Genomic DNA, 25,893 nt, shown 5'->3' with positions numbered 1-25,893 from the left:
CTACCTAGATATCCCAACATAAGAGAGGGGCTGAACAACCGATGGTCCACATACCCACGATGGAGTACTATACTGCTCTAACAAAGAATAGGCAAGATCTCTACGAATGAGATGGAATAATTTCCAACATCCATTACTAAATGAAAAAGCAAAGTGCAAAGGAGAAAATATAATATGTTACCTTTTGTATAAGAAAGGGAAATAAGAAAACACTATCTACACAAAAAGAAACAATTAAAGGATAAACCAGAAAACAATGAAGTTGGTTACCTTTAAGAGTAGGGAAGGTATGATGGAGCGGTGATGGAGTGCACGGGATATATACCCAGGGGAAGGGAGTGATGCTCCTCTGAATACATTTTTTTCTATAGTTTTGACTTTTGGAAGAATGTTAATCTTCCATGTACTCAAAAACTATAATCAAAAAGGATAGAGAAAAAAAGAAAATCTAAAATTGAAAGCAAACTCAGAACAGATCAACCATATTTCAAATGAATAATATAAAACTTCCCTAAAAGGGAAGGCAAGAGACTAGTCCAAGTACCTTATGAATACAGTATTGACTGTACACCCCAGTCCTGCTTGGGTGACATCTGAGAGGTGGAGGGGAGGGAGAGAATTCTGCAAACAAATCCTGATTTCATTAGGTTTGTCTTTGTATTGGTTTGGGTAAAGCAATTCTGTAACATTTTCAGATATATTATAGGATTAAGCAAATGAGAAAAATTGCTGACATTGCTGAAAACCAGAATTTTTACAAAGGAAGAAAGCACACACAAATATGGCAAGGGGGAAGGCAAGAAAGAACCATGTGGCATGGACTCGATTTGAAGACACTGGTGTGAACTCATGATTTCAAAATAAGGATACGTGTGTGTAGATGTATATGTAAGTACACATACAATATATCATGTGTTCATACGTGTACATACGTGTCTATACTTCCTAGTTGTTTCTTGGAAGGGCCTAGAAGCTGAGACAACCCAGGAGAGAGAAGACAGTTAGTCCCCTGATTGTGGTTCTCTAATGCCATTTCCCATGAAAGGGAACCAGGGCTCCTCAGAAAAATGCCCGATTCCACGGCCAGAGCAGGTTAGCTAGAAGCTCAGGCAGAGTATCTTGCTGTGTCAGAAAGTTAATGAATCACTAAAAAATGAGAGTAAGTCACAAGGACAGAGGAGCCAACTCGAAAGGGTTTGAACTGGTCAAATGTGATATAATCTGAGCACAAAAATCCTCACTAAGTAATAAAGCCACTGATTAAAAAAGATAGAAATTTGTGGAAGACAGAAAGATGTCCACACTCTTATCCCTGGAAGCTGTTCATTTGTTACCTTACACAGCAAAAGGGTTTCTTCAATTACAGGTGAGCCCAATGTAAAATCAAGAGTCCCTGACAAGACGGTCAGAGAATAAGATGTGACAACAAGAGCAGAGGTGAGAAACAAGAGACAGAGAGAGACTTGAAGGTACTACACTGCTGGCTTTGGCGATGGAAGGGGCCATGAGCCAAGGAACACCGGCAGCCCCTAGATGATGGAGAAGACGAAAAACGGGGTTTCCCCTTAGAGCCCCCAAAAGGAACACAAGTATGGTGACATCCTGATTTAGCTCCAAATCTTTAAATCTGTGTTGTGTTTAAGCCACTAAATTTGTGGTGATTTATTATAGCAGCTATAAGAAACTAACACAGAACACAAGTCCGTATCAATGATTGAGTAATGGATTGATTGATTGATCGATACATAGATACATAGATGGGTAGATAGATATGCTAATTATTATCTGTTAACTTCGTTAAGAAAAAAAAAAGGCTTATATTTACCAAGCTCTAAACACTTTTTTCTTATTTCAAAAAGATTTTTCATAATTATGTAATCTTTTTAATTCAATATATCACACACACACAAAGATGTAACAAGTCTAAGTATATATCTCAGTTATCTTTCCCAGTATGAACACACTCATATAACTAGCACCCAGATCAAGAAAAGGCATTACTAGGACATTCCAATGTCCCCTTGTAAACCTTTCCAGTCACTACCTGCCCCAAGGGGAATCACTACCCTGAACTGTAATTCCTTAGCCTTGTCTGGTTATAAACTTAACACAAGTGGATCATGATATTTTGTTTTTACTACCTTTGTCTCATATTACCTTTGTAAGATTCATCCATGTTCTTAAGTGTAACCATAGATCATTCATTTCCTTTGCTGCACAGTATTCTATTATATGACTAAACCGTAATGTATTTATTTATCCATTATATTGTTGACTGGCATTTGGACAGTTTCTGGTTTGGGGCTGTGAGCATCCTCATATACGTGTTTTGGTGAACATATGGTCACATTTCTACTGAATGTATATATAGAGGTGAAATTTGCTGAGTCACAGTATGCACACACACACACACACACACACACACATACAATTTACCTTCAGTAGCTACTACTAGTTTTCCAAAATAGTTTTACCAACTTACACTCCTATTAGAAGTTTTTGAGAGTTCCCAGAGCTCTACGCCCTCACCAACTCTTGTTATTAACTCAAAAATTTGGTTTAATTCAAGTTAAATTGTTCAATATTCATCCAGCCTTTAGTTTAAAAACTCACAAAAGCACAGGCTTTTCATTTTAAAAAGTATAATGGCTTTGCTTACTTTTTAAAGTTAAACAAATTGAAATATATTTCAGGCACCTTATGTATATTATTGCCAAATTTTCTAATATAGTCTTCATTTTTCCCTTTGCAATTAATAACATTTTTTTTGGAAACCACCATGAATGGCAACAAACCGTACAAATCAAATTATTGAAGTGTTTGACTGCTCTGTGGGTCACATTGATGATTTCCAACTCTGAAGCACTAGATGATCTAAACTCTGGTAAAAATTTGTGCCCTGTGCTCAGCAAGAATTAAATGAATGTAACCACTTCCATATAACAAAGTATTGATCAGTGGCCTTGAATATATTTGTGCTAACATTTCAAACAATGTTATGCTCCTTTGGGTGCTGGAGCTTCAATTTCATGTATTTCAGTCATGCCCAAGAAGAGGTAATTAGAGGATTTTCCATGAGCTACAGCATGAAAAGATATTTTTATGAAGTCCATGAGTTACAATGATAACTTTCCTATCATAATACAGCCTGTACTTTCAATTTTATTAGGATAGCATTTCATAATTAGAAAATAAACTAATTAAATGCCTAATTAAATGTAAGTATAAATATTTGTAAATACTAGGTCTTAAATTATCCACAGCATTGCTGTTCATTAAGGAAAAGAATCAATAAACAACACTCAAACAAGTAATATCTCTATGGAAGACTGAGAAAGCATTGCTAAGAAAGTGACCATAACAAACGTGGTTTCTTGAAATAGCGGGTATGATTACTGGGATTAACCCTCTCACTGAAAATTCACAATGAAAAAGCCAGATAAAATATTTAAAATACCAAAACCTTAAAAATACTTAAGATCTGAAAAGACAGTAGGAGAGCTTTGATACCAATTTCTGAATGAAAGCCTTAACTAGAGAGTTGAGTAGAATATATGAGCGTGGAACTGATGTGCCCTGGAGGCATTTACCAGTAACACAAACACATGCAGGCAGCATTCATAAGGTCTCCAAGAAAACAAGATGAGGTAGGTAGGTACGAACAAGATAGACACCACATCACAGTCTCCTGATACTGAAACGATCATAGTGTAAAATAACTGCATCTAACAAATGTGAATCAATAAATCACAAAATAGGAAATATCTATAAGGAACAGGAAATTATAGAAAGCAATATAGTAGATCAAAAAAAAAAAAAAAACCCAAAACCAGACAAGCAGAATTTCTAGTGATAACATAACTTCTACCCATGACAAACAAAACTTCAAACATTGTGGCTGTATTTGTCACCAGACCAAACATAAAAGACAGAAACAGAGCAGAGCAGCAAGAAGACAAAAAAAGAGAGAGAGAAGAAACAGTAAACAAAATTAACCTAGAATATAACACTGAGGGAGAAAAAGATGAAACGCACAGAAAGACAGTAAGAAGTAGAGAGCATACAGTGTAAGTTCAACGTACATGGGATGTGAGGTGCTGATGGAGACAGCAAAGGAGAGAGAAGGTGAGCAGAGATGATGGCAGAGAAATCTGCAGAGCTGAGGAAAAAGGATAATCCACAGATTCAACAGGCACAGAACATCCTAAACAAGATAAACAAAGAGGAGTTCATGTTTAATTACAACATAGTGAGTCTACAGAAAACCAAAGACCCTCCCCCAACCCCCTCAAAAGAAGTTTTAAAAAGAGACAAGGAACAACCAACTAGCAGCTAACCTCTCAACAGAAACAACTCAGAATGTAAGATAATGAGATCATATCTTCACAGGACTACACCGTAACAAAAATAACTGCCAACCCAGAATCCTCAGAAAAAAATCTCCCTCAGGAAACAATGACTTTATCAGACAAAGAACTTGTCACCAGCAGCACCCGAAACTGAGGAAAACTGTGTGTGTGAAGCCAGACAGAAGGAAAGGGGACTAAGAAAGAAACAAATGCAAAAAAGGTAGCAAATATGTGGGTAAGTGTAAATGAATGTTCCATTATAAAACTAATAATGAGTATTATTTTATCATTTCATAATAAAAGAGTTAAGAAGGAGAGGGAGACAAAACAGAACAGACTTTAAAATGTCAGGCAAAAATAACATACATCATGTGGGACTAAATGGGGTTGGGCAGGCTAAGGTTTATATTTTTATTTAAAGAAATAACAGTTTCTGTTTACATTCAGCTTTTAATAAATTAATACGCATGATGTAAATTTTAGGCCAAGCAGTAAGAGTGGAAAGAGTATATCTAAATACTAATTTTATCTAGAGGAAAAATTAATGAAAAAGAAGCTAGTCAATAGAAAAGATGATAAAGTAGAAAGATAAAGAGAAAATAATTAGGGCAAAGTTTGAAAGAAGATGGTGGAATCAATCCAAATATACTAACAATTACAGTAAAAGTAAATGGAGTACATGTTCCAGTGAAAAGTCAAATTAGATTTTTTTAATATATAATAATATAAATTAAAATATATAATTAATTAAATAAAATACTATATGATATTCATGTGATACAGATCTAAACATAAGAACAGAGAGATGTTGAAAGGAAAAGAATGAGAGAAGATATATCAGGAAGAAAGTAGGTATCATTATATTAAGTTGGGACAAAACAGATCTTAAGACAAAAAGCAGTACTAGAAAATAAATCACTTCACAATGAAAGAAAAAGGTCAATTTTCACAAAATGACATCATAATTTTAAATTTGCATGCACCCAATAAGATGGCTTCAAAATATATAAAACAAAAACTAACAGAACTACGCCAGAAGAACTAAACAAATTCACAATACTCTGAAAGGAGATTTATACACACCTCTCTTATTTATAGAAAAAAACAGACAAAAATTAGTAAGGACAGGAAAGATTAGAAAAAAGATAATAAATTTAACCTAATGGATATATATTCAATACTATACCAAAGAGCTGCCAAATACATATTCTTTCCAAACATACAGAACATCTACCCAAAAAAAAGAACTTATAATGGGCTCTGAAGTAAGTTTTAATAAATTTTAACAGACTGAAATCACACAGTATTTCTCTAACTTCAGTAGAATTAAGTGAGAAATCAATTATAAAGTCATCACTCAGCTCACCTAAGAATCACCTTAAGGCAAAGAGGTTCTTCAATAGGGGCAATTTCACTGCCCAGAAGACATCTGGCAATATACAGAGAACTTTCTAGTTGTTGCAACTGAGGGGGAGTGGAGTGGGTGCTACCCACATCTACTGTGTGGAGACCAGAAAAGCTGCTGAACATCCTAAGAAGCCCAGGACAGTGCCCACAAGGAACTGTCCATCTCCAAACGTCCATAGTGCCAAGGTGGAGAAACTCTGGTCTTTGAATTTATGCTACTGGTTACAACTATTCAGGCAAGGGGTAAGAAGGGGCAAGTTGGGGAAAAGGTGCAGATCAGAAGAGAAAGAGAATAATGAACCAAGAAAAGTCCAAAAAAAAAAAAATCAACAAAGAAGAAAGGGATTTATGTTCATCCTGTCAGGAGGGCAGATTTCCTTGATGGTTATTTCATGTGAGGAACATATATGAACCAAGCATATGTAGACTATTCTCTTTGTATACAGAATTATCAAGTAAACAAAAAGCAGCTTTTTCAAAAGCTGCTGGAACTGACCGTAGAGCAATAGTCTTTCAGTAAAATAGGATACTGTATCACTGCTTCAAAAGCTGACAATGTGATCTTGATAAATTCTTCTGATGCCATCGGTCCTAGAAATATAATTATTATAGGTGTTTATTTACATGACGAAAATCACAATATCAAAATACCTTAAGCAAAAATATAACATGTCCCATGGTCTACTCACCTATGGCCCCATCTATGTTAGTTTCTCCAGAGTCTACTGATTTAATATGATTCTGTAAAAAATAAAAATACCAATAAATGAAGGTTTCAAAATAACTGACATAAAACATAGATAACGTTTTGCCCACAACTGCACCTATCATTCTTAATAAACTAACTTATGGTAAGCATTAAATAGTATATACATATTATGAACATTATAATCGTTTTAAACTACCATCATATGAATAGATATATACACACCTAAACTATAACCATTTTTAAACATACAAATCACCAGTGAGATTTAATGCTGGAATCAATTCAATAGCAATATAAGGACAGAAAGGTCGACCTGCAAAAGTGAGGATAATCCAATTCATACGTAGCCACGGCCAAAGTGCCGCACTTACTCGCTCACTGCCTTGAGAGTTGGTCGTAGTGGCACTGAAGCAGGTGAAATAGTCATCTCGAGAAAAGTCAAGCCTCAGCCACCTTGAGTGCAAACTGCATCAAGATGCAGCAGTTCAAATTTCACCACCTGTCTGATCCCTCTTAAATACTTCCTACTCCAGCCAACACCCTTAACTATGCCCTCGTCATGTCCATGACTCCCTGGGGGATGACCCTCAGCACTGTTTTAGAGGCAGGTCTGAGCTACTTGGCTGTGGACTCCCTGGGTGAGCTTCCCAGATCCCAGCTGAGTGCTCTGGACAGAAGAGGTGCTCTGTGAACGTAATCTGAATGAAACAACCACTGCCACAGCTGTAACAGGCAGAGCACCTGTGCTGGTGATGTGTGAGGCACTGCAAATGAGTTCCTGCCCAGGCTCACAAAGCAATACAGGTATCATATTTTAGATATAATAACAAATAGCTAATAAAATATAAGATGGCCTTGGAATAAAAGAATAATAAAATAAGCAATTAGCCTGGAGTGGAAAATGGATCTACCATGTCTAATGGATCTTCTAAAATTATTTTGTAACTACAAAAGACTATACATAACATATACAAAATAACTATATGCAATAACTGTATCTATACAATATATGTATATACTATATACACAACATATATTATATATAAAATATACATACTATATATACACACAATAACTATAAAAGACTATACATAACATATACAAAAGAACATAGAGGTTTTATGTTATGATGAATAAAGAAGACCCTTAAACCCGCCGTTCAAGTTAAGAAATAAGATATCCCCAATTCTTGAGCTTCCTCCATCCCACCTGCCTGTCATTCCTCCAGAGACAACCACTATCATGAATTTATCATTTCCTCAGCATGTTCGAATAGTTTTATCATGTATACATGTGTCCCTAGTCTATTATTTGGGTATTTTTTTAGCTTTACTGAAATGATATCAAACAGTATACAGTTCATACAAATGGAACAGCATGCTGCCATTAAAATGTAAAAAAAAAAAATTAAGATGAGAAAATAGTTATACTATGTTAAATGGAAAAAAGAATACAAATCCATATATATGTAAAGTTCCATATATATGTAACAACTTACATATATATGGATACATAGTTTTTCTACACATAAATGCATATAAATGACCTGAAAACACTAAGTAAACAACAATATGTTAACAATGGTAGTTAACCAGTGAGAGTGGTACAGCAATGGGTGATTTCTTTCTTCAAATATCACTTTGTACATTTTATTTAATAAGCATATATTTTAAATATGCTTACATTCTTTTCAGTCTATAACTAAAACAAAAATGACTAATAAAAAAGACCAATAAAGAAATAATGTAATAAAAAATAAAGAGGCACTGTAAGCTTTGCATAATTTGGTTGAAATAATTTCACAAAATTCCAAAATGGGTTCATAACTTTTGCTGAATAAATATAGATTTGATGTACAATAAAAAATTCAGAAAAAGATGTCTTTTGACTTAAACGAATCTACTTAAATGTTTATGGATTACTTAAGTAAAGAAAGAAGAGACAGCAGTGTTTATATTATGATCTCTCTATACAATTTTTAAAGAATATGTAGATAATACACAAATATAAATTTGAACAAAAATTTCCAAGGAAGAAATCACAGGAACCACTAACAGAAGCTCCCCTTGAGGAGAGGAAACACAGGCCTGGGGGGAGAGCCTTCATGATTCATTTTCTGCCTTTCTGCACTGTTGGAATTTTTTAACTATGTGCATGAATGCATTTTTTTTTCTTTTTTAATGGCAACAAGGGTTTTCTAGATGGTGAAACTACAGGCTTCTTTTAACTTATTTTCTTCCTTAAACTTCTCCCGTTTAATTTTCTAAAATCCCTGCTGCAGGTTTCATTGATTTACCAATTTAAATCTCTTTTGATCTATTTCTTCTTTTTCATTCCCAGTGTAATAGGAATTAATCAGGTGCTAGACAGGACAGGGGAGGAGGCACTGGAGATTCAAGAAGAGGAGGGAATGTATCAACAGCCATCTAGGTGAGCTTGAAGGTATGTAAATGAGGAAAAGGAACACGATGTCCCAGGCTGTGGAGAGGGCTCACTTGAGATGAGCAGCCATGAATTTAAAGTGGGATCAGTTATTTTCGTCTCATTTTTCTCTAGCCATATTTAGCCACTCAAAGCAGAGGTGGGGTAGACAGAGAATTAAAGGGAACCAGATCTGGGTTTGGCAGAGGAGGACAATGGAGGAAGAGACAGGAAAGGGATAATGGGCATGTTGCAAGGCAGTGATGGGGGCTGAACCCGGGACTCTAAGCTGAGAAAGAGGGGAGTGAAGTCACTAGGCCCCAGGAGGGTACAGTGGTGAATGCAATGTGTGAGACCAATGTAAGTCTCAGAGGAAAGGGCTGTTGGAGATGGGGAGGAGAGGAGGAAGTGAGCTGAAAATCAGGTGTGGTCGCTAGACAGCGTGATGCTGAAAATAAGGCCATGGGTGTAGGCAGCCGAGGGAGGGAAAGACAAGCTGGAGGGAAGAGAGGTGGTTGAGGAGCTGAGAGGCTAAGGTGTTGCAAGCGTCCTCCATGGGGTTTTCTGATTCTCTAAGAATGACAGGGGCAGCATGGAGACCTTGTATGCCAGCCCAATGCTAAATGACTTTGAGAGTGAGAGGTAATGACCCAGAAAAATCCAGAGACAACCACAGCACAGGGGGCAGCAAGGCCATCTTCTGAGGGTGTGAGCTTAAAAGCTGGCAGTTTTATTAGCAGGGGAGCAAAAGAGATGGACACTTACTCCACAGGCAGGCTCACTGGGTGGAGGACTGTGGGGCAGAAAACAGCCCCATCTAGAGAGACAAAGGGTGAGCTGTGCCTCCAGGTCGACCAGTGCTCTTCAGTGTTACTCAGTACTTCAGAGAAGCTGACAATAAGTTCTCTAAGCAAGTTGGGTATATGAATTCAAGGTTTGTTTAAAAAAAAATTTTTTTAACAAGGACCTACTGTATAGCACAGGGAACTATATTCAATTTCTTGTAATAAGCTATAATGGAAAAGAAAATGAAAATTTATGTATATATATGTATAACTAAATCACTTTGCTATACACCTGAAACGTTGCAAATCAACTACACTTTGATAAAAATTAAAATTTAAAAAAATTTTAAAGGGGAAAAAATCTCACAACAATAACATTTGTGTGGCAATGAGTAAGTACATAGTATCATATTTTTTTAAATGTAAGAGTATTACTCTCTCTGCTTTATCTGCTACAACTTAAGTCAAAATCTATCAACAAACCAACATTCACTTCAAATAAAAATCTGCAGAGGGCAGGGAGAATGTCTTTTCTTTTAATAATTAGCTCAGTGCCCAGGGTAAGTAGATTTATTAATGATGGAGATTACAATTATATTCTCGTGTTAAAATCTAACAGGATAATTTTACCATTTCTTTTATTTAAAATTTCGGATCTTGATGCCTTTTTGTAGAAAACTATAACCACTGCACAACCACTGTACTTTTGTAAACTAATGAGGCCAGAACTTAAGAACAAACACAACCAAGTCCTCGTCCTCAGCTCATTAATCTAGAGCATTTTCAGAAAGACACAGGCAGCACCGTGAACATTGGGTTAACATACATCATAAGTTCTCAGATATCCTTAATGTCATTACTTCCCATTTTTCAGCCCAAAACAACTATGGTGAACTCCCCACAGCACTCCCCCAGATGCTTTACTGCTAACAAGCATCCTGTCTTTTTTTTTTTTTTTTTTTTTTTTACTGAAGAGGGAGGCAGGTATGATGGCTCATTGCTTCCGCCAATAAGAAGTGAAAACAGCAACTGTCAGGTGTGTAGTCCTCTTTGTTCTGGACCCTTTGAAGGCTTAATAATGATTTAAAAGTGTCCTGCTAAACTGCTTACAAACACTTGCCTCTTTAAAATATAAGGAGACCAAGCCTTCATTTTACTTTAGAAAAAAATGTTTATAAGAAGTTAATTCCTATATTCATGTCTCCAGAGGTAAAAAGTATCCTGAATTTTTCTACCAAAGAAAACAAAAGCTATCTCTAGGTCAAACTGAAGCCAAAAGGAAGCACAACTCCAAAGTCCTCTCCAGTCTGCACCTTCAAGACCCTTCTAAAGAGTGGAGATCACACCAACCCTGACTGCTGTGTCCTTACCACCCCAGGCAGGCCAGCAGCTCCTGGAGAGCTCCTTTAGTGGAAGCCCAAGAGGTTGTTAGATACAGCTGCTAACTGTGGACCAAGCTTGAACACCTCAAATCAAGGTTCATTTTTAAAATATAAAAGGACAACAGGCCTGCCATAATACAGTAGCTACTCAACCAGATACACTTCGAAAAATACTAAAACTAATATTTATCTCGATAGAACAATAAGGCTTTCAAAACACAGTGCTAAGGATGTACATACAAATGGTCTGCTCTCTCATGCTACCAGGACAGGAGAAGCACTGTGCTCGGGCCAGTTCCATGAAGCCATCCTGCACACTAGTCTACAAAACACTGAGAGCTGTGCAGCCTCCCCATCCCACAAAAAGCAAACAAAAAACCTCTCAAATAATTTCAGGAAAGCTTTGCCTAAGCAAAATTTAATTCTTTTAAAACAGAAAACTCAAGAGGCTTTAATGTACTAATCTGCACAGTGAACCTCCCAGGGGCTGTAGGCTGCCGGAGAAGCTGACTGTGGCATCAGAGGGGCACTGTGACTCCAGTATTTTTGGCATCTTCTGGATAAACTGAGTTAACTCCCAGAAGCAACATCGAACACTCAACAGTTCACAGTAACACGCTCTAGAACTGTGTCGGTAACTATATCCAGGTCCTTAATTTTAGCCAATACTTCTCTCCCCTGATTAGTGTCTCATCGCTGCCATCAACAATGAGTAAAGAAAGATGAATGCACAGCTAAGGCCAAATAACAGATGAGGTAAGAAAAATAAAGAAAAAAACTCTGGGACTGGCCATGACTTCAACTAGGAAAATAGCCAGAAGAGAGTCAAAAGATCTTTTCCATTTTATGTGCCTAAACTCCCTCTACTTGAGTGACATTATCACAGAAAAGACTGTGGAAGAATTTTCACTATCATGATTACCTTTGAACCAGGCAAGTTAATTTTCCATCCCCTGAAAGTACGTACGTTAAGAAAACCTTTACAGAGCCCTACAGAACACCCTCAATGTGCAAAGGGTGCACCTACTCCTGGGAGGTGAGGAGGCCCATCCTGAGTGTGGCCCCCTCCCTTGTTTCTAAATATAGCATTACATGGAGCAGATGTGTTTCCCCTAAAAGATATATATGTAATTCCCCAAAGGCCTTATAGACTCTTATATTGGAGATCCTCCACAGTTTCCTGGATGCCTAAAGTGTACTCAGTTAACGTAGAACAAAGTACTACACAAGATAAAAATAAGAGAATGAACACAGGACAACTGTACCTATCCCAAACAAACAAACACTGTGCCAAAATTTTCCAAGGTGGGCTGCAAGGGCAAAATTACTATTTTCATGCGTAAGTATGTCCGTGTAATGGACTTATACAGAATTATAGTCCTGCTATAAATGGTGCCCCTATTGTACTTTTAAAAAGATTTTTAAAAAGCGAACTAAAGGAAGTGGCAGACAAAATTCTAATAATTTTCAAATTCATGAATGTACTACCAAAATTATGTACTTTGTGGAATTCAAGATTCAAGGATAATAAAGATTTGAAACTGAATGCAAAGGGATCCCTAGTGCACCGCCTAAACACACTGCTTACTGACAGCCAGTGACTTCTATCTGCTCAACATTCTTGCTTCCAAACACCATACTTCACCCTATGATGAACTTTCTACAAAACTAAATTCTCACTTGTGGGTGGCTACCGTTTGTTTTTGTTTGTTTGTTTTTTTTTTCATTCTCAACCAACAATAAACTTGAGATGTTTATTTCATTTTAACTAGATACCTGTATGATACAGCATTTTGAAAATCTCAGTTCAGTGTTCATTATTAATATCAGAGTAAGACCAGAGATGCTGGGTGACAAATGTCTTAGCTTTCCCTTTGTATAGATCCTCATTTCACCAATAGAATATACTGTAACCATTCCAGGCAGGGGAAAAAGGTAACATAATTCACCAGCTACAACCTGAACAAAAGACTATTTTCTGTGAGCAAAAACTGAAGTAAAAGATAATACAATGATTTGTTTTTCATTGCTATTCATCACATCAAAATTAAACTAAAGCAAAGGTTAACCTGAGCTTAGAGAAATGCCATCACAAAAAAGAGACACTGTATGTAATTGGACACTGTTAGCCAAAGTAAACGATAGTTAACATATTCCCAGAATTCCATTCTTACCAGTTTTATTATTTTAAATTATTTCATGATGTTTCATACCAAAATCTAAGAAAATGTTTTCTATGGACCTATTTACCCTACTTGGGTCTGTCTCTGAACAAAATGCATTATCAGGAGAGAATGTATTTTTCCCCAAATGTCAAACTACATTACCATCAACAGATAAAAATATAAAAAGGTCACTTCCCTAGAGACAAATAAATACCACTAGGATTTTTAAATTACTTCATTCTGACACCAGATTCCACCAACAGTAGAGAGAGCCACATTTTTATTAGGAACATGAAAATTCAGCGGTACTCACAAGAATTGTTCCGTAACTGAAAAGGAACTCTTCGGTTACAACTTGAGGTCGAAATACCTGTGTGATGAGAGTTTCCAGAGATTAAATCCCGAAAGCCATGTACATGAAAAAAAAAAAAAAAAAAAAAAAAAGAGAATGTTCTGAGTTGATGCTTCTGACCTCCAGTTAGCAAAGAAGGGAGTCACATTTATATTTTTTCCCCACACGGGATGATACCTGAGAAGTTACAAGGTGAAGCACTACAGGCATCAGTGGGAGACACATCTTCAGCTGCTTCGCTTGAACCGTGGATGGGTGTTTACGACCAGACACGTTAGCCAAGGCGTTAAGAATGTCACCTGCAAAGCACACGTGAGGTTAAAGGCCAAAAGTACTTAGGGACCACTGGTTGCTGCTTGAACTCTAATGGGATGGCTAAGGTAACTAATCTCCAAATAAAAGAAATGGGTAGAAGCTGCATCATTTAATTCAAACTCTTGAATTACAACTGAAAGCTGTGGCCTCCGGGGACAGAATGGATATAAACCTGACCTTTCACTAGGAAATTTAAAATAAAATTTAGAAATGACTTTTCTATGATTACCAGTGGGGGAAGGTGGTGGGAAGGGATAAATTGGGAGTTTAAAATTTGCAGATACTAATACATATTAAATAGATAAACAAGTTTATACTGTATAGCACAGGGAACTATATTCAATATCTTGTAGTAACTTATGGTGAAAAAGAATACGAAAATGAAGATATGTATGTTCATGTATGACTGAAGCATTATGCTGTGCACCAGAAATTGACCCAGCATTGTAAACTGACTATACTTCAATAAAAATACATATAAAAAAACAATTTTTCTTCCTTTTTTGGTACTTTCCAAATTTCAACCATGAGCACTCTTTACTTTTGTCAACAGGAAAACATTATTTAAAAAGTTTTTAAGTGAACAGATTATAGATCAGAATTTTTTAATAACAGAATAGAATGTAAGTAATAAGAGACCAATTCCCAAAACTTCTCATTGGATGGCAAGCCCAGTGAAAAATAAAACTTGTTCTGTGGATATCTGAATGTTAACATTATATCATAAAACAAGATGAGTCAGATAATACCAAACCCAACTACCAACTGACAAAACCATGGCCTTCGGGTTGAAGAGTTTAAAAAGGTTACAATAAATTGTTAATACTGAAATGCTCTATTTTTCAGTCATTAATAGGCAAAAACCTACAGTATTAGTAAGGAGCAAAAAAGTTACTGTCAATCAGCCATGACGATATTTTCATTACTTAGACTTCATATTCTGAATTTTTGAGTCTAAGAATCTTTTACCATAATGGGTTGGATCAAATTTAACATTTTAAACATGTCTGGTTTATAGCAACATCTGCTGGAAAAGCATGGATTGAGAGTTAAACTAAATGTACACATTCCTTAGATTATTTTAATTTCTGTAAATAACAATGGAGTAATGAATTTTGTTAACTATAATAAACATCCTTTGTAAATCATTATTATTTTCACCTTAAATTTTTCAGAGAGATTTTTAAACTTTGAACTTTAATATCAAAATTCTTTCATATTAAATGTTAATGCCTATGCATTTTTAAATCCTTGTAACAAAAAATAGATTTGTGGTTGTAACCTGAAGGGAACATACTTTTCTTCAGAATTGGGTAGAGAGAAATCTTGAAAAAAGTTACCTAAAATAATAGCCTAAGTCCAATTTTAAGCATTAAAGATTTTTAAATGTTTTCCTTCTGTTTATTTTCAAAAACTGCCAGTTTACCACAGATAACACCTCAGTGTAACCTTTAGCCTGTTCATTGCCTCAATCATGTCATGGACATAGAATAATTAGGAAAACAGATAAGGCACATTGAAATTATGAAACTATACATTCAAGAAAAAGTGTCATTGCACTTGCCTGGAAAAACAGATCAGTAAGAATAAAAAAAAAGGTGATGCCTAAAAGCCAAGTCAGAGAAAGGTAAGCTGCAAGGAGCCTGAGAATGAAACTCCAATTTACCCAGGATTCGCGGCATCTCCTGCACGATATGACGGATGAGGAGGTCCAGGCATCTGGACAGGTACTCATTGCCGCTTTGCTGCTCTTTGCCTGGAGTGGTCTTTCTGCTGTCTCTCTCGATGTACATCACCAGTCTACACACAGGAAAGGGCAGAATATTACCTCTCATGATAAAACAGTTGATAGCATCTGTCTGAAAATGCCACCAAGGCAAGTGCTTCCAGGGGGCACAATCCCAGGCATGTTGACATTTAGATTTGTAGCAACTTGTCAGGCAGTCTATTCTTGCCTTAGAAAAATTGAAACATTTATGCAGAGAGAAAATATGGCGACTTTGAATATCTCTGCCAGTGTATTACAAAACAATGCCCTGACTTCATCTGCCTTTGGCCCGTGAAAAGAAACCACACTCTTCACATGACAGATGAAAGGCAATCAAAGGCATCTGGAGAGAAGAGGGCTTTAATGTTTCAAAGATTCAAAGTAGAACCACAAGTTGTCTGCACTTTTGTTGGTCATCAGTCTTAAAGTTGCTTGGAATCCCAGGCAAGTCACATGAATTCCTGTTCTTTCACTAAATTGTGTATATAAATCCCAAGAAAAACTTTCAACACCGGGTGACACAGATAGCAGACACCATGAGAACATCTGGATTTCACCTGCCCTTTTGTCCACTGGTTTTATGATATCTGTCACTTAATAAACCTATTTCTTCTTCAAACCACTGGCATTCATTAAACATCAATCTCTGAACCAACTGCCTCCAATCCAGAACTAGGGGACAGAGGGATACACTGTATACACCACTCTAGATACTTAGGGTATTATTGAAAAGTTTTAGGCCCACGTTGCATCCCCTTTGCTGGACCCACTAGTTATCTCCCCAAGTTCCTGGTCCCCTCAACTCTCTAAAGAGCAATGAGTTTCCTGATTTCATACAAGAAAGCCCCTTTACTGCCATCTCCCTTGCTGGACTCCCCTGCCATCAACCCATCTCTCCAGCTCTGTTGCAATCACTTATCCATCCAACTTCTATTTCTCACAACTTCCAAAAACTCCCACTGTAAACTGAGAGCAGTGGTTCTGTACATGATACATACACGTAAAGCACACTGAAATCTTAACACTTAGCATTTATGTAGTTTTCTTAGGAGATCTGTGCTCGCTTTTGCCTTCCCTGCTTACTATGATTTGGAGCCCTGTTAATAAACACGTGGGGATGAAACCAAATCAGAAGTTTCAAGTTCCATATAAGCCAGTTAGCATCCCTGTTTTAGTCACTGATTACAGCCCTAGTCACATTCTACCCAATATGGTCAAAATGCGGAGCAAATACTGATGAGTCAGCAGACAGGTGTTAACATGACAATGAATTTGGAGCACGTAACTTCTGATGAGTAAACCACAGAACCATCTATTATTTGATGGTAAGTGGAATCTGAAAACTTCATGTGAAAAAAAAAAAAGCCTTCATGTAAAATGTGGTGTGATGTAAGATGTGATGAAATTAATGGGACCAGCCTGGGCAGCCAGCCAGCTGGGGGGCTCCCAGGATTCTGCAGCAACCCCAACAACTTCTTGATTAGCTGACACCTGTTCCATCAACCCACTCTAAGGAGCAGGACCAGAAAAATGTCGTCTTCCTTTTCTGTTCCCCAAGATGAGTTGCCTGATATCTCCCTGCCCAGCCACACCATCTGCAGAACTACAGCCTTTCCAGTGTTAAGGATTGTGGCGTTTTAACCGCATCCCCTCCAAGGTAAGAATTTCAAACGTGCCTTCTGACCACAATCTGCTCATATTCCTACTTGCAAGTTCTCTGACTATGACAGTTCCTTAACCTCCTGGGAACTCCCCTCCCACTAACTGAATCCAGGACATCTTCTCCCAAGCCATCAGGGCTTCCTTCTCTTCACTTACTCCCTGTTTCAATTACAACCCACCCTCTGTCATTTCATTACACTCTTGCCCTTTCTTTTCTTTACACCCAGGTATCCCCATGATCTGGATGAATCCAATGATCAACTTTCTGTGTATCTGCACAGAGGCTGCTGATGTTACACGTGGGCAGATTCCCTCCACTGCACTGGCTTTCAAGGGGCGAGCAGGCAAACCTGAGTTCGGTAAAAATCTTGTCCCCCAAATTGCTTGCATGTTTAAAACCCTTAAGTGGAATCACTTTTCTTAACAAAGGAGTTCTTAAAGCTCCCTATCATAACCCACAACGCCTATGGGGTCTGGACCCCAGATATCTCCCCAGCTTCCTCTTGCTCTCCCTCCCCTCCAGTCAGACTGTTCTTCCTACAGTCCCTCAAATGCAGTACCTCCCCCAGCAGCAAGGGACTGCCTCTCTGCCTGCATGCCTCTTCTCTCCCCGCTGTGCCATATTTCATAAGTCACTGCAGTTCTCATTGACTTCCTTAAATTAAATCTATGACATTGTCTCACAGCGTAGAATACATTAAGGCCCTTAATTAAGGCCCAACTGCCATTTCTTTATATATATATTTTTTATGATCTGATGTTTGTCATTCCAGTAAATTTAAAAATACCCAAGGGCAAGGACTGTACCTGATTTTGCTCACCAGAACATCATTCCACTTTTGGGCATAGAGTTCTTCACACAAAACAAGGGCTCAACAAGCATTAGCTGAATAGATACATATTGCTGTTGAAATCGCCATCAGACTTTACCTGGTTCTCCACATCAATTCCTTGGTCCTTATTTTTCCCCAGGCCTTTTTCTTAATCTACTATTTCATATATGTTTGAAATTTATACCACTGGATTATCTAAGAAGTGAAAATAACTTCCGCTTAGGAAAAGATACCATGAGGAAAATCAAAAGACAAATAAATTGGGGACAAACATTTCTCCCATTTGGTCAACAACAGATACATAGTTGGTATAAGGGTACCAGCTTTTAGCTACCAGATAAATATGGTCTGAGGATCTAACAGAAAACATGCTGACTATAGCTGAGAACACTGTATTGTGTGGTTGAAATCTGCTAGAAGAGTACAACTTACATGTTCCCACCAAAAACAGAAACAAGACAACATAAATACATGAAGTGACAGATAAGTTAACTAGATAAAGGACCATTTCACAAGGTATATGTGTGTCAAAGCACCACAATGTGCATTTTAAATGTCTTAAAATTTTACACGTCAATTACATCTCAATAAAGCTAAAGAATTTGTAAGACAGGTGAGGAGGGTGTAGCTCAGGGGTAGAGAGACTACTTAGTATGCACGAGGTCCTGGGTTCAATCCCAAGTAGCTCCATTTAAAAAAAAAACAAAACCCTACTAATAAATAAACCTAATTACCTCCCCCTGCCAAAAACAAAGAACCACCAAAAAAAAAAAAAAAAAACCTTGTAAAAAAAAAAAAACTTGTAAGACAAATTGGGAAAAATATTTCCAACTCCTATCGCAGAAGGCTATTATATGTGTGCACACACTCATATTTACATACACATACATGCACACATATACATTGCTCTCAGATATCAATTAGAAAATACTACCAAAGCAAGAGAAAAAATGATCATGGGATTAGAAAAGAAAATATAATGGCCCAGCAAAAAGATGCTCCACTTGGCCCATAGTAAGAGAAATACGTATTAAAATGATTTTTTTAACCTGTCAAATGGCCAAAAGTTAGAAAGTTTGGTAGCAAAGATTATGGAGATTCTGAGGATACCAATACTCTAGTCCACTGCTGGGGGAAATGTAACTTGGTAGACATCCCATAAAGAGCTAGATTGGTAGTAGCTTCAATATTTTAAATCTAGTACATAAGTCCTCCTCTAGGAAGGTATTATTCTATAGATATACTTGACCACATGACACACACTAAAATTTGAAGTGGAAACTGTCCAGCAAAAGAGAACTGGTTAAATAAAATATAATTCATCATTACAATGTAGCTATCTAAAAAAATGAGGCCACTCTACACATATTTTGGATAGAACTACAAGATACGTTAAGTAAAACAAGCAAAGTTCAAAATAGTATGATTCTGTGTAACTAGAGGAATAGAATCTATGTTCCCTTCTGCTTGGATTAAAAAGAAAACTCTGCCAAGATACATAAGTAACAATAATGCTTAATTTTGCATGATGCTGATCTGGGGCAGTGGAGGATGAGGTGTTTCATTTCTTTTTTAATTTTTTTGGTTTATGAACCATGAGTATGAGTTATCTATTCAAAACTTAAATTAAAATGTTTTTAAAACATCAAGTAGTTAAATGTTTTTAAAACATCAAGTAGTATCACTGTCCTACAGAGCCAATTTCTAAAAGAAAATTTTAGGTGATGCTGGTCAGAACAGCAACCATTAAAAAGTCCACAAATGATAAATGCTAGAGAGGGTGTGGAGAAAAGGGAACCCTCCCACACTGCTGGTGGGACTGTAGTTTGTTGCAGCCACTACGGAAAACAATATGGAGATTCCTCAAAAGATTAAAAATAGACTTACCATATTATCCAGCAATCCCACTCCTGGGCATATATCCAGAGGGAACTCTATTTCAAAAAGATACATGCACCAGTGTTCACAGCAGCACTGTTTACAAAAGCCAAGACATGGAAACAACCTAAATGTCCACTGACAGATGACTGGATAAAGAAGTTGTGATACATACACACACACACACACACACACACACACACACACACACAATGGAGTATTACTCAACCACAAGAAAGAATGAAATAATGCCATTTGCAGCAGCATGGATGGACTTGGATATTGTCATACTAAGTAAGTGAAAGAAAAATACCATATGACATCACTTATGTGGAATCTAAAAAAAAGACACAAATGAACTTATTTATCAACAGAAACAGACGTATAGACGTAGAAAACAAGCTTATGGTTACCAAAGGGGAAAGGGGGTGGGAATAGATAAATTGGGAGTTTGAGATTGGCAGATACTAACTACTATATATAAAATAGATAAGCAACAAGGTCCTACTGTATAGTACAGGGTCCTATACTCAATACTCTGCAATAGCCTATAATAAAAAAGGATATGAAAAGGAATATGTGTGTGTGTGTGTCTGTGTGTGTGTGTGTGTGTGTGTATAAGTGAATCACGATGCTGTACACCAGAAATTAACATAGCATTGTAAACCGACTACACTTCAAAAAAAAAATCTACAAGAATTTATCTTCATGCTCTTGTGAAACCAACTGGCCCAAGAGAGACATCCTAGAAATATTGATCATGTCAAACATAGCCATACAGATGACCTTTGCGTGAAATATAAAGTCAACAAATTCTGCTCATGCAGTGAGAACTTCTAAAACAGGTTGTCATTCCCTCAGCTCTTCACCATGACCAGACCAAACGTTACCAGTTATCTGAGTGCATGGCTTCTCTGTGTGACATTGCATTTGCTGATATTCATCTGTGCTCTTTTTCATCACCATGTAGTATTCCCATGTGTGACTATATCATAATTCATTTTACTGTTGAGAGACACTGGGGCTGTTTCAACTTAAGAATACTGCCAAGCATATCTGACACTGGATGTATGGAAACATTTCTGTTGTATATGTACCTGGAAGTCAAACTGCTGGATCACAAGGCATGCCTCACTCCAGTTTAGTACACACTGCTGGGGATCAGTTTTCCAAAGTGATGAAGTCAATTTACACTGCAACAGGCATAAGCATAGGAATTCCAGTTGCTCTGCCTCCTCGCCCCAATTCTGCATTACTGGGCTTTTTAACTATAGTCACTCTGATGGGTATCCACTGGTAACTTATTGTGATTAAACTGTATTTTCCTGATGATTAATAACACATCTTTTCATGTGTTATATGGCCATTTGAAGATATCCAACCTTGTAAAGTTCCTATTCAAGTCTGTGCTCATTTTTCTGCTGAGTTTTCTGCCCTTCAGTTCTTTTGTATTTTAGTTAAAAGCCCACTGTCGATTATACATGTGGCAGATACTCTCCCTTACTCTATGGCTTGTCTGGTTACTTTTTCAGTAATGCCTTTTGATGAAGAGAAGTTCCTGATTTTAAGGTAATTCAATATATCGATTCTTTCCTTTATGACAGTGCTCTGTGTGTCCTGCCAAAAAATCTTGGTCTACTCCAAGGTCCTGAAGAGATCTTCATTTGTTACCTACAGGAAGCTTTATGGTTTTATCACCTTACATTTGAATATGCAATCTACACGAATCAACCTCTTAGTACAGTGTAATTTAGACATAAGGGTTTTTTTCCTTATATTGACAGCAAAGTAATCCAGCACCATTTATTGTAAAAACCACCATTTCCCCATTCTGTCTCTTCTGCTTTTCTCCATGTTCTCCATCCTTTTGTGTCTGTCGATCCCAGATGACATCAGCACACTATATTAATGCTCTATTCAGCTGTGTCTAATCTGCAATTAACCCAGTCCACTGAGCCCTTAATTTCGGTTATTAGACATCCGGTTTGTTTGTCTTTATAGTTCTAGTTATCTATGGAAATTCTCCATCTTACAAATTCCTTCAATATATTGATCATAATTATTTTAAGGTCTGTATTTAAGGTCTGTAACCTCTGGGGATATGCAGTTTACCTCATTTGTTTGTTTTTGCGTTGTATCTTATCTCCTTGTAGTCCTGACTGCTTTCTCTGGCATGTTAGACTCTATATATGCAATCTGTGAAAAGTGGAAGGCTATTTTGAGGTGTGGGATTAGACTTCTCCAGGCAGGATTTACGTATAACCCTGAATCACCTTAATCCAGTCAAAGGCTGAGCCGATTCAAAGTCGGTTTCTTTCCCTACTCCAGGAAATCTTTCATGTAAGTAACAGGGATCGCAGAAACAGAGGGCAGAGAAAATGGAAATGTTCATCTTTTAGAGAGGAAATCAGAGAATCCAAAAGAAATCCCATCAAAATTCACACAGTATAAAAAGCTAACTCACACTTGTCTACAAGGAATCTATTTTTCTAAAATTTAAATTATCTATTACAAAGTCTAATAATGTGCTGCTTAATTACCATAATATGAAATCCTATGCTTTAAGGCAAAAACTACTGTTTTCAACCACTACTACAGACTATTAACACATAAGAAAACACCCATTACGTCTGCTGGGAGACAGAAGAGGCTGATGGGAGCTATAACAACATAAAACTAACTCTAGAACGATGCTCCATGCCTCCCTGCTCTCCCCCGTGCCTTTCCATTACAGGAGCTGTTTACAAAGGCTGTAGAATAAATTGACTTTATCGACAAGGGAACATTTATTACTGAAAGAATACACATTCTATGAAGGAAATGAAATGTGGAAACTTCTGAGTGTAGTGTCCATAAACACTTTAAAATTGTTTACAACAAAACTGTAAATGTTATTTCTTAGTGTTCTACAAGGGGATCAGGTTAAAAGGATCAACAATCTGAACAGTAATCCAAGTGTTACTGAGATGAGGGAGTCTGGGGCAGTGGAGATGGACTTAGGGAGTGGATTTGGTTCATTTCTGTCAACTTGAAGACTCCTCTTGGGCAGACCACTGAATATGTTAAGGTCACACAAGCCTAGAGTTTGGAGAGGTCACACAGGTGCACATCAACAGACAGATGGGATGTGAATCCACTGGGTTAGATGAAATCACTTCAGGACAGTAATGAAAGAGAAAAAAAGAGGGCCAGGAAGATGCACAAGACAGAGATCCAGCAAAGATGGGTTGGAGGTGGAATGAAGGCAAAGAAAGTACGTTAACTTCCTACTGGGGGCCCTGCAACTACAAAGGTAAATTCTGGTTCAGGTTGGCCAGTTGAACCCAAGCATTTTATTCCCCCCCCCTTTTTTTTGTATTCCCACAGGAAATCCACACTATCCCAAAAAACAGGAAATAGTACCATTTACAATCAGAACCTGTAAAGAATTTCCTAAAGATGACAGTGCAGACATAAACGGATTAAGGGAAGGCTCAAGCACACGTGAAGGAAAAACCTGCCTGGGAAGTAGGGAGAAGCCCAGCCTCACCGTAAGCTATAAACAGCGGGGGAACAAGACAAGTGTAGTCTTGGGAGCTGGTAAGAAGTGGTGAGTTTCTCAACCCTACAAACAATTTTTAAAGGCACTAGTATCAGCAAGCCTGAAACGAAGGCCATGCTAACTAAAAGGAGAAGGACCACTGGGAGATTGCAGAAAGGACATTTTTTAAAGCGTAGGAATGACTTGATGAGAGAGGCATTCGAGGAATACTCCTCTGGTAGTGGCACAAAAGACGAGAGAGGAAATAAGCCAGGCAGGCAATTAGGAGTTCCAAGTGTGCTGGTGAAGAGCAGAAACAGAAAGGAACTCAAGAGAAAAGAGCAGACTGCTTGGAAACGGTGTGAATAAGAAACAAGATCCCAGCAGTCTCTTACTGAGAGAATGGCACAGCCACGTTGTGGGAAATCAATCACATGGGTTTTTCAAATGGAGACACCACACACCTTGCTTTAACTTAATCCAGGCTCCTCCAGGATGCCATCACCCCTGCCCCCAACTCCTACCCTCCGAGGCACCCTCCCTCCCCTTTAGGCTCTGATGACCTCACAGTATCCTTCAATGGACAGCTCCACTGTCTATTCTACTGCAGAACTTCCCACATGCAGTATGATACTGACACAAGCTGCAAACTGTGGCTCATCTACCCCGCTTGGATTCATCCTGGACCACCTTACAACTGGTTCCCTGCTGAGACCGTGCACTACTGCAGAAAATCGTAGCACCACACTTTTATTTGCTTCACTTCACTCTATGCCCGTTTTTCTCTGTCTACTGCACATTCTTTAACTTATATCTGTGCTCTGTCCCCTCAGGGAAAACAATGTCCTTTAAATATGGGCTCTTCAACAAGCTCCTCATCCAATTCAAAACTTCTGTTTGTATTTAAAGCCATTCTCTCTCAGGTTATGATAGTCAAGTGAGAGTCAGTTTGAAACCAAATTCAAATTACACTGACCCACCCCTATGTATGGACCTATTCCACGGTTACCTCCTCAGTTTCTGAATGTGTGACCAGAATCGACATATTTAGCAACTAACAGAATCCACACACTGGCTACTGATCTGTGCAGCGAGGGCTATTACGATAAAAAGGGACAAAGAGAAGTCCCTGGCACATCCTCTCTCTAAAAAGTTAATAACCCATATCAATAGAAAACCAAATCATAGAAACTGATGCCAATATCAAAACACTGAAAGATACGGGGATGATAAAATCTACGACATCCCATTTGTCTATTTGGCCTGTGCAGAATCTTAGAAAAATGACTGTGATGGACCTAGAATGACCGTGGATTATCTAAAAGATAAACAGGTTGTCACTTCAATTGCAGTTGCGGTTTCAGGTTTGGTGTCTCTACTGGAGCTGATCAACATCAACCCAGCATCGTAGTTGCCACTGACCTGGCAAAGGCTTTTTGCTGTGACTGAATTTAGAAGAACCACCAGCAGGCAGGTGTTTGCTTTTTACTCATCAGGGCAAAAAGTACATGCTCTCTGCCTTACCTTTGAGCTATGTCACCAATTTACGACCAATCCGCTCTTGGCCATAGAACAGTCTGCAAAGATCTGCATCACCTTGCCCCACCAACATCACACTTGTACTTGCACCCTAGCGCCTTGATAACATTAAGCTGACTGGACCTGAGGAACAGTTAGCAGCAAGGGTTTTACCTGGCTTAGTAAGACATAAGAGAGAAAGATAAACCCCATAAAAATCCATGGGTCTACCAGCCCTCAGTGAAGTTTCTAGGGCTCAGTGGTGGAGCACACTGGGATATTCTTCCAGGTCAAAGACAAATTAGTCACTTTTCTACTGATTATGACCGAAAAAAAGGAGGCATTTGTGAACTAAGGAGGCAATACATACAAACCACATCTGAATGTGTCCCTCTGACTCATTTTATGAGGCACCCATCAACTCAGTCATTTCTGATGGAGCTGGAGCGAACAAACAAGGGCTCTGCTGCAACTCCAGTCTGTAGTACAAGCTGCTCTGCCTCGGGGGCCTGATGACCTAGCGTATCTAGTGATACTGAGGATATGCAGAAAATAGGGGTGATGCACCGAGCCCCAAGGAATCACCAATAAGTGAATCATAACACAGATCTTTGGGTTGCTACAGTCTGAAGGTTTGTGTCCACCTCAAAATTTACATTAGAATCTTAACACCCAATGAGATGGTGTCAGGAGGTACTTAGGTCATAAGGGTAGAACCCTCACGAAGGAATCAGTGTCATTATGAAAGAGGTCCCATGGAGGTCCCTAGTCTCTTCCTCCATGGGAGCATATAAGGACAAGTCTGCAACCTGGAAGAGGGCCTTCACCC

At 37.9% G+C, this 25,893-nt stretch overlaps 1 protein-coding gene across 3 annotated transcripts in view; it reads right to left on the bottom strand.

The window, feature by feature from the left end:
- The window catches only part of ULK4 (unc-51 like kinase 4), a 449,508-nt gene that overhangs the window by 310,802 nt on the left and 112,813 nt on the right, over positions 1 to 25,893 (bottom strand). For all 3 annotated transcript variants that reach the window (XM_064496686.1, XM_031470033.2, XM_064496685.1), the window contains exons 23-27: positions 15,552 to 15,685; positions 13,748 to 13,869; positions 13,532 to 13,588; positions 6,446 to 6,497; positions 6,253 to 6,347 (exon numbers count right to left, since the gene is read on the bottom strand). In XM_064496686.1, coding sequence (XP_064352756.1) covers positions 6,253 to 6,347; positions 6,446 to 6,497; positions 13,532 to 13,588; positions 13,748 to 13,869; positions 15,552 to 15,685 — 460 coding nt within the window. The remainder of the gene's footprint in view (positions 1 to 6,252; positions 6,348 to 6,445; positions 6,498 to 13,531; positions 13,589 to 13,747; positions 13,870 to 15,551; positions 15,686 to 25,893) is intronic.

This window comes from Camelus dromedarius, chromosome 17 (assembly GCF_036321535.1).
Source record: "Camelus dromedarius isolate mCamDro1 chromosome 17, mCamDro1.pat, whole genome shotgun sequence".
NCBI lineage: Eukaryota > Metazoa > Chordata > Mammalia > Artiodactyla > Camelidae > Camelus > Camelus dromedarius.
Note: the sequence above shows the minus strand (reverse complement) of the source record. Positions and strands in the feature narration are given on the sequence as shown.